Genomic DNA, 10,425 nt, shown 5'->3' with positions numbered 1-10,425 from the left:
CCATAATAGAAAACCTGTTATAAAACAACAATCCATGATTAAGTTTCATGTCAGTGTTTTAATTATTGTAAGTGCTCGCTTACAGGTGCTCCACTTTCAGCTGTGCTGTTTTGAAACCGGGTACTTAACATCCTTTGACTGCTGTTGATTTGAAAATGACGCACTTTGCATACAGTACACTGACTGAACATTTTATTAGAAACACCTTACTAGTTGGACTCTGTTTGATCTACATAAATACATTAAAGGTCCCATATGACCTTTAATTTGCAAATTTACAGATCTTCTATATGCACAGACATCTTTAAACACTCTAAAGGCAAAAAAAACCAAACTGAAATCGGATCATATGACTCCTTTAATTCTTTATGGCATAGGTACTGGAAACATTCATATTTAGTCATGTATATAACATAGCTACAGATTTGTCAGCTGCACGTTCATGATGCAAACATCCTGTTCAACAACGTGCCAGACTTGCTCTATTGGATTGACATCTGTTGACTGTGGAGGCTGTTGGGTACAGTGAACTGATTATCATGTTCAAGAAACCGGTTTTAGATGATCTGAGGTTTGTGACATGGCTCCTTGTCCCGTTGGATTTGGCCTTTTAAAGAAAAAAGTAATGGTCAGCAACTCTGGTAGGCTGAGGCATTTAAAGATGCTCAGCTTGTAGGGGCACAAAGTGTGCCAGGAAAATATCCCCTAAATATCTCCTATTTCATCATCACCAGCAGCCTGAGCTGTTGATTCATGGCAGAATGAATCACAAGTCGATCTATTCACAAGCTGGGGAAGAACATTTGGCATCTCCAAGTCACAGAAACCTCCATGTCATTGGATTGTGGAGGAAACCGGGGTACCCAGAATAAACCCAACCCGGCATATGGGGAACTCCACAGAAAGGCCTCCTGACCCAACCTAGGCCTAAACCAGGGACCTTCTTGATGTGAGGCAACAGTGCCCACTGTGCCACTTTGCCACCATTGACAATAGAATGTATGCACGTGACGTCACCTTCGGCGAAAGTGACTGTGGTTACGCCCACTGAGTGGCAAAAGACAGAGCGGCAGAATTTAGGTACAATGTGAAATCAGCGAAAACACATGGAAAACGCATCTAAATGGAAAAAAGCTGTTGTGCGATAGACTGTACTAACAGATTAACAAGAACTCAGAGCTATCGCTTCATAGACTGCCAAAAAACACAGAAAGGAGAAGTACTGTAAATTGATCATCCATGCCAACATCCACTGACCACAGGTGGGTTGACTATCAACTATCAAGACTTTCAAGTCCAACTAAATGTATTTTTTGCTGATAATTGTCAGTTATACTGACATTTTCGTGGCTGCCGCTAGAACAGCCAGCCATTTTTGCTAAATTTTTGCCACTCAACAGAGCACGCTCCGGTGTGGTTACGTGGAAAGTGACGTCAATACATACCCTCTATTCTGTCCCCTAAAGGTAATTATGTAGGACAGTCCCAGCTGTTTTTTGTTTAATTTTAATTAAATCACATGTCTTTTCCATTCTGATGTTTAGTTTGAACCTCAGCAGATCCTCTTGACCATACATTAAGTTGTTGCAAGGTTATTTGCTGATTTGATACTTGCATTAACAGCAATTGAACAGGTACCTGCAGTAATAAAGTGGCCAGTGATTGAACATATTGACTGGATCAATACATAGTTTACTTTAATAGCAATTTTATTGATATTAAAACAGTTATTCTTGAACAAAATGCACAATCGTAAAATGCATAGGAACTTGTAAGAATAGTGCTAAATTAGGGATAAAATGAGATAAATAATAACAATAAAATTGAATACTCTTTCAAAACAGCAGTTAATTCTATAAATACACTTTCAGAAAGTTATTTAAACCATCTAGCAATGGGAATTTTAAATCTTTTTTGTAACTCAAGTTTTGTTTTCCATTCCCCAAAACAATCGCTTACTGATTTGAAGAGTTTCGTTGCAAAACAAGATAAATCAATTTTTTTTACATTTTTGTCAAAACATGTTTAATATTATGTTATCATGTTATTATTTTATTTTATGGTGGTACTTAGCTGTATTTTTTAAGTTATGAAGGTTTAAATCAAAACAAACCAACTGCAGTTGAATTGAAATTAATTGGAATGCACAACCAAAAAACGCGATTTCTGAACAATTAAAAAAACGGTGGTTATCTCGTTTTGAAACGAAACTCTTCATTTGTTTATTTATGCAAACTCTCAGAAAAAGAAGTATAAAAGTTGTGCCAATAAGTACCATGAGTATACTTTTTTAAAAGGTACCCCCCCATTGACAACTTTTGTACCTTCTTGTACCTTTTTATGACAACAAACAGTATGTACATAGGGTGAAATAATCATTTTCACAATGTAAATCTGAGTGTTTTACATTAGGATTTTGTTAGGTTATTTGAAATGTTCATATTTTATGTAGTAAAATAAAATGATATATTAGGTATGCCTTTAAAATTAAAACCTGAAGATAGATGAAGATGGAAGTTTTGGGATTGACATTTGTTTTTCATTAGGGCTTAATGCTAAAAAACACTAATGTGAGAAAAAAACTACTAACCAGGGCTTGGTGTAAGAAAACAAATGCCTTTATTTTTGAAGGCACATTAAAAAGTCAAATGAATACCAAAAGAATACAAAACAGCATGTCACTAATGATAAACAAGGCTATTGCATATTTTTGCTGTAAAAATTCCATTAATTATCCTTATGATCTAATAAATACAATGCATTTATTTTTGTTGCAAGCAAATACAAACACATTTCAGATTACAGTACACCTGTACTGTAAGAAACATGACTTATTATACAGCAGTGCACATGGTCATAGTGCAACGGTTCTCAATTCTGCCCATTTTGTGTGTTTCCCTTTTGACATGCACAACTCAGTTCAAAGATTCTCTGCTAATGAAATAATTATTTGAAACAGTCTTGTTATGCAAGACATATAAAATGTGACAGGGTGAAAGTGGTCCTGGGAGCTGGAATTGAGAACCTCTGCAAGAATACGGATGTGCATTGACAAGCCTAATGGTATCTCTGTCGCATGCAGATTGCTGTAAAAAAAGCATTGCAGATACAACCCAAACTAATGGTGAGTCACAATCTGTTAAAAAAGTATTCAACTAACATAGCATGATACAAGGCAAGACAAACAATAACCACAAAAGTGCTACTGTACCTCAAATATGCCCTGACTTACATAAAACATCATGAGAATACAATTAACAAAGTCCACTGCCTATAGATAGTAAAAGTATACATTTACTGCTAGAGACCAGATATAGTCTTTATTAGTACTTAGTAAAATATTGATTAAGGATGTAGAATAAGGCATGTGTTTTTTAAATAAAAAACAGCCAATATCCCAGGAATATTAGTGCGAATTGGAAATTAAACTAGTCTGTTACCATTATTCTAACCCTCCAAAGTATTTACAGGGTTCCCACACCTTTGTTAACTTAAAATTCAAGAACCTTTCAAGAACTTTCCAGGTCCAATAACATCAAATTCAAGGACTGAATGTGGGGAGACATTTCAAGTGAGAGCAAGGTTACATCTTGTTACCTTTTAAGATAGAATGTTACAGTTCCCTTTCAAGGAAACTCGCGCTGCGTCACTGCGGTGACACTTTGGGGACGCCTCCAGGGGTAAGTGAGTCTGAATGTGTATATCAAATTCAACCAATGGTGAGGCTTAACAACAAAGACAGGGTGACACGGGAGCCAGGAAGTATATCGCTATCTGAAATATTGTCAAAGACGGCGTTACAGGGATGCAGGAAGTATGGCAAGGGAGACGCAGCGTCTCGTTCCCTTCTCAGTGAACAACAGTTACATACGTAACCGAGACGTTTTCATGTGTCAAACACAACTATGCAAAAAAGCATTTTGGTATGAATCAACATTCGCATACAGAAGATATAAGCATTTAAAGGGAAGAGTTTTGCACGTGTGCTTAAAAGGCTAGAAATTTTATGATATTATCCTATACTACACAGAGAATAATATGGATTTTTTTCCAGAAAACTTCTTCCATAAAATAGATTCAAGACATTCAATGACCTGTATCTATCTATGTATGTATATTTAAACTTCCCAGGGCCTTGAATTATTTCCCCCAGATTCACAAACTTTTAAGGATTTCAAGGACCCGTGGGAACCCTGTATTTAAAGTGAGAAGGATCCCTAAAAAACATGCATTTTAAAGGGGGGGTACATGATCTCTGAAAGCCAAGTTGACATTTGAAATCACCTAAACAAACCCCAATAGAATCTGGACCTTCTTTTTTATAGACCCGCCCCACACATACACAACCCAGGCAATGATGTCGGTTTGCAGACACGCCCCTTACTGCTGATTGGCAACAAGTGTGTTTTTGTACTCGGCCTGACTCCCTTTCCCAAGTGTTTTTCAAAAATCATGCACCCCGCTTTCAACGTAAGTCTTTAAATCTACGATCAATGTTAAATCCACTATTGTATTATATATATAAAATTTTCTATACACAGTATTTAGTTCAATTACGTCAGAAGTATAAATTACAATGACTAATTACTTAGTAACTAGTTACACCCAACACTGAAAATAATAACCCTACAATTACATGTAATGTATTTTTTTACAAATGGGCCCAGGAAAATACAACATTTGAAATATTCTGGTCTACACAACTGTGTACACTACATCATGCAACCAGACACTTTAATATCAGAATCTACATCCCTTACAAAGTCCAGTGCAGTTTCCTCACGGCCTCCAAGATTTTGGAAGGTAAGCTGCAATTTGGTCCAGACCTTTGGGTCTCCAGTACCCATGGCCTCCAAGAATAGGTCAGTCTGAGCCTGAAGACTCCGAAGCTGGGCCTGGGATCGTTTGTTTTGTCGCATAAGCTCCTTGGTACGCAATGTAATGCCCAGCAAACCTGACCTATTCAGAATATTGTATGTGTTGCAGAAGCGTTTGCGTTTGCTGGTACTTGGAGAGAGCGCCTCCGAGATATTTTCCTCATCATCAGTCTGGTTAAAAGTTGCTTTGGAACACTTTTGAGGGTATGAACTGAGGACTGAGTCAGAGCAAAGGAACAAGGGTGTAGATGTGGTATGGGGCTCCTCAGAGTCAGAAAAACCGGACCTGGAGTCTTCCACATCAACGTCTGTGGCAGAGTGACTGAATTCTCCCCAGGAAACATCACTGTGGTGTTCGTCATAATTCTTAAATGTCTCATCCTGCTTCAACCTGTGAAAAAGTCTGTCGTCATGACGATGACGCTGATGCCTTTCACTATGGTTTGACTTTTTACTGGCGGCATTGGGACCAAGGTAAGCATTAGTCCCATTTGAATGGTATGGGGCAATTTTTGGTAAGGTGTTTTGCATGGGAGCACACGTCCAGGAATTTTTCTGATTGTCCGAGTTTTGGGAGGTGACCGGCTGGAGGAAAAGTAGCTGGGACTGAGGAACCACATCCAATGAAGGCTTTAAGCTCCATGGTTTTAATGCGGGGGCCGCCGAATTAGGCTGAAAATAAGAGAATACTCAATGACCATTTTTTAAAAACAGACAGCTTTCTTTCACAATAATGACTAGCTACATAACAGCTGATACAAAAAAAACACCATAGACCAGTGTTTCCCAATCCTGGTCCTCAAGGCCCCCCTCTCAGACATTTTTAGATGTCTCCTTATTTAACACATCGGTTTCAACTAATCAGCCTCCTTCCAAAATGGTAAACATGTCTCCCTAACAAGCTGATGACTTAAATCAGGTGTGTTTAATAAGGAGACATCTAAAACTTTCTGGAAGGGGGGCCTCGAGGACCAGGATTGGGAAACACTGCCATAGACTGCCACTAATCAATCAATTATGTCCATTGAAAAAGCAAAGTTCACAGTTGTTACACTATAAATGTAGTGAAAATAATCAGATCTAGATCTACACTGTTCATGTCCATTCCTAAAATAATACAAATCTACGATAGTGGTTTAACCCTCTGGGGTCCGACCATTTTGGGACACTGGCAGAGGTTCTGACATGCTCTTACATTTGGCCTTTTTTCAGTTTCTTTAAAACATATTAACGGCTAATATCACATAACACTGTATTCAGCACAAACTGTGCTACAATAATATGCATGTAAAATACATATTATTTATCTCTAATGTGGACGTGACTGCATTAGAGATAATGAGCTCAGCCAGGAAAACTGTACTCTCTTTACTTTAATACAGATTATATAAACAGGCAATATTTGTTTTCAATTATAATTAGTTTTACTTGTTTAAAAGAAGACATTTCAGGCTTTCTTTGGATATGTGTATCATGTTTGTGTGACGAGTACTCGAGGAGTTTCAATTGATTTTTGTAACGTGCTTTGAGAGACAGCTGGCGGAGACAGAAATGTCTGAATGCGCACCCTGTTTATTTTCTTTATTTGACAAAAACACAAAGATTTGTTGTTATTGTGAATGTACACAAATTAAAGAAGACCCTTCACAGTTTCAAATGATGTCAGACACGTAAGTGTATGATTATTAATGATGGAGCATTTTAAGTTGATTCTGCTATGATAAGGAGAAAACACGTCAAAACGAGGCGCCGCGTTTTTGGACCCCAGGAAGTTAACATCCTAAGACCTGGATGGACATTACATTTTTTGGTGTTTTCACCATGATACTTAATTCGGTGTAACTGGGACCTGTTGTACACAAATGTGAACAATTACACTGCTTCATGTTTAAAGAAAAATATTTGGTTATTATATTCTTCCTAACTCCAAATAGCTGGAAGATATCTGACAAAAAAAGACAAACCAAAGCTTGGGTCTTAGGAGGTTAATTAAACTCTGCAGAAATGTAATTAAACAAACAATTTGTCAATGAAAAATGTCTCCTTTTTAGGATACACAAAGTACCGTTGTTTAAAAAAGAAAGCATAATGACAAATATAACATCTTAAAGGGGCGGTGAATTTGTTGATTTTATTGTTTTATACTGTTGTCTGATGTCTACTTATAATGTTCGCATGGTTTTTACATTCAAAACCATCAAAAGCAATAAGTAATAGGCTATTTTGTAACATGGATTAGTGGCTCTCTGGAGAAATGGTTCGTTTGAAGGGGCGGGCCGCATTGAAGACCTGAACGTAAACACCCACTGCTATGATTGGACAGCTTCATTCCCCGTCATTACATGTGGGGAAATGTTTTAAAAACATTAATGTGATAAAAATAGCAGCCGAACACAAATATGTTTGAGCCACAAAAGATTCTGGGTGCTAAAGATGATGCACATAAATGACAATACGTATATTAAAGTAGAAACAAAACTCGACGTGACTAAATTACCGTATAAAACACAGTAAGCGTGCATCATCCAATTTTTTTTTTACTTTTTAAAGTCATAAAAAATGTAAATTGGTCTAATTTGAAGCCGAAAAGTAAGACTGTTCAGTCCTAACTAATTGCTAGTTTGTCAGATTAGTTCTTAGATGGTGTTTACTTTACAAGTGGTTATGTTTATGCAATTGGCTCAAGAATGACATTAATCAGATGGCTTTAAAATAAAACTACAGCCTTCATTTAAATGTATTTAAACAATCATCCTGACCCTAGTTACTTATTATATGTCAAAAATATTTTTAAGCTTGAAACGTGCATTACCTGCTTTAGTACAAGGTTGTTCATTATGATCATGGGAGAGACGCTTGAATGCGAACCAGGAATGAAAGGGATCTGTGAAGCTGTCTGCATGCTCTGTGGTGCAGCAGTGGTTGGACCCACATCTTCATAATCTGTCTGGTCCAAAGCGCTAAAATATCCTGAGCTGGCATCTATGGAAATGTAAAGAAATTTAGCAAGAACCAGCAGTTTTGTGCAGTTATACACCTATAAGAGACGACTATATTCTATTTATTATAAATAAACTTATATATTTGTGTAATTTCTTTTCTTTTAAACGCCATACCAGCTACTAAGTCTATATTCATGGCGAGATAAAGTGTAATTAAAGGACAAGTTCGGTATTTTACACTTAAAGCCCCGTTTTCAGATTGTTTATGATGAAATAAAATGGTTTTGACAGAAATTTTGACATATGATGCTGGCCCGAGAATTTTCGGGTGTTTGTTGTATCGCCTCTCACCTCTATAATGGGTGTATAGGTGCACTGGAATAATCCTTCCTTAAATGCATTAAACTTTCGTTTACAAAGACGTGAAACTCACAGAGTGGGCAGGGGTGATCACTGGTATGCTCACACAAAAATCGCTGCAAAATACGCATTCCAACAGCTGTTTTATCGTAGTTTTTGCCAACTCCATTGACTTGTATTAGTTGTGCTGTGAGGTACGGTATTACTCCGCGCCGGGAACGTTGTTTGTATTCTTGGAATTGGCAAAGGTGGATTATCGCCACCAACTGGGCTGGAGCATCTATTATTCAAGCTCTCAACGGAAGAATATACAGGTGTGAGGCGTTTGGAAAAATAGGTCCACAAGTTTACAACGAATGCTAAAACACCTGTTAGAAAGCATCTTTTGCAGCGATTTTTGTGTGAGCATATCAGTGAACACCCCTGACCACTCGGTGAGTTTCACGTCTTTGTAAACGAAAGTTTAATGCATTTTAGGAAGAATTGTTCCAGTGCACCTATTCAGCCATTGTAGAGGTGGGAGGTGAAACAACAAACACCCGAAAAAATTCTCGGGCCAGCATCATATGTCAAAATTTCTGTCAAAACCGTTCTATTTCATCATAAACAATCTGAAAACAGGGCTTTAAGTGTAAAATACCGAACTTGTCCTTTAAATAAAGTAAAACTAGAAATATGTTTAAAATCAATTTTAAAATACATTTTAAAAATGTTAAAGCAAAACCTTTTATTACAAATAGAGATTTAATATTAGATTTAAGCAGAAGTTTTTCCCAAAGTGACTTACAAAAGAGAGCATTTAACAATTTGTCAAAGAGATATCAATAAAATGTTCCCACAATAAATGCATTGGAAATATATAAAAAAAGACTTACAAATTTCACAAATACCACACTACTTTGTCATGTCTATATGAAACCCATACAGGAAATAAGTAACAAACCTGAATATTTATCGATCTCACTAGATGTTTTGCGTTTGTTTCCCATGTTGGATCTTGAGTGTCAGTCCAGTTTGATTTCAGTGTTTTGTGATGTCCATCCCTACTGGCCTGATGCAGGCAGTGACTGAGCAGAACAGAGCCACTGGATTAAATGAAGGAAAATCTAAACCCTGTAAAATGATAGTCCAGTGAAACATGAGTACAACTACGAATCAAAACAAAATGCAGCTCAAACCTAACACAAACAGCACAACCCATACGTTGTTTTGTGCTAGTAATAACATTTTAATGCGAATTAACAGATTATACTAAAAAGTTTGATAGTAATCAAACCGCCCGAATGTATCCGATGCACATACAGACAACTCAACGTTTTATAACACACATTTTTATCTTAAAATAGTAGCAGTTCGTTTTATTTATTTATATAAATAAAATGAATACTTTTGCCATATTCACAGCGTGAATTTCTACGACGAGCTACTACTGCAGCACCTGACACACGATGCCAAACACGAGACTTTCCTATAAACACACATTACAGCACAAGACAAACGTTTTTATTACTCACCAAAGAACAGTTTCGATCAACCTTCTCCTTTTGTGGAGATCCGCGTGTGAAACGATGCCTCACTGTTGAAACTAACCGTGCATTTCGGTTGCTGTTGACATTGGATTGCCTTGAGTGCAACGTGAGTTTACAAACGTAGGTCCGCCTACACTGCTGGTTTAAAAGGCTGTTACCAGGGCAACGGCATAATCGTGGCCCGTTTAAGCATGCAAGATCCACCCTCTATTTGCATATCGCGTTCTGATTGGTGCCGGACTCAACCCTTGCGACTGTAAACGTGACTAATAATAAACCGTGAAATCTGCACTGCTGTGTCAAGAGTGAATCTAGCACGCGCTTCAGCGTCATCCTCTCCATCTGATCATAACATACGGTAGTTATGAATATAAGCAACATAAAAACTATTGTATGAGTTTTGACGCCCTCTGATCGATATAAAAACAGTTTATTGAGAGTTATTGAGTACGGTTCATCTTATTTTTTTAAAAATGCTTGAATCCTGTTGTGTTTGTTTTGACTTGATTAACCTTCTTTATTACTGAGTAATCTTTTTCTTTTTGAAAGTAGGAGACACAACACAAACTTCGGCTGGATGCTCCCAAACGTGCATCACTACTTAGCTACGGTTCTGGTTATAAGGGATACAGCTACGGCCATAATCTCGTGAAATCTCGCCGAATGAGCGCTGTTTTCATCCTAATCCTACCCCTAAACCTACCATCTCGCGAGATT

At 37.3% G+C, this 10,425-nt stretch overlaps 1 protein-coding gene across 1 annotated transcript; it reads right to left on the bottom strand.

The window, feature by feature from the left end:
* Window positions 1-3,648: 3,648 nt before the first annotated feature.
* On the bottom strand, window positions 3,649-10,016 carry LOC141362542 (CLOCK-interacting pacemaker-like). The gene is made up of 4 exons (XM_073864775.1): window positions 9,694-10,016; window positions 9,123-9,292; window positions 7,690-7,859; window positions 3,649-5,549 (listed from the first exon to the last, which is right to left on the bottom strand). Exons 2-4 carry the CDS (start codon window positions 9,166-9,168, stop codon window positions 4,713-4,715), a joined length of 1,053 nt encoding a protein of 350 aa, XP_073720876.1. The 5' UTR covers window positions 9,169-9,292; window positions 9,694-10,016; the 3' UTR covers window positions 3,649-4,712.
* Window positions 10,017-10,425: the final 409 nt, after the last annotated feature.

This window comes from Misgurnus anguillicaudatus, unplaced genomic scaffold (assembly GCF_027580225.2).
Source record: "Misgurnus anguillicaudatus unplaced genomic scaffold, ASM2758022v2 HiC_scaffold_28, whole genome shotgun sequence".
Classification (NCBI taxonomy): domain Eukaryota; kingdom Metazoa; phylum Chordata; class Actinopteri; order Cypriniformes; family Cobitidae; genus Misgurnus; species Misgurnus anguillicaudatus.
This window is presented reverse-complemented; position numbering and strand designations above follow the sequence as displayed.

What these genes read in the sequence shown, in the direction of transcription:
- LOC141362542 (XM_073864775.1), bottom strand. Translation starts at nt 9,168, where the DNA reads ATGGGAAACAAACGCAAAACATCTAGTGAGATCGATAAATATTCAG. An exon ending in TGAGATCGATAAATATTCAG is followed by an intron (nt 7,860 to 9,122) that starts GTTTGTTACTTA and finishes ACATTTCCATAG; the next exon opens with ATGCCAGCTCAGGATATTTT. An exon ending in ACAACCTTGTACTAAAGCAG is followed by an intron (nt 5,550 to 7,689) that starts GTAATGCACGTT and finishes TCTTATTTTCAG; the next exon opens with CCTAATTCGGCGGCCCCCGC.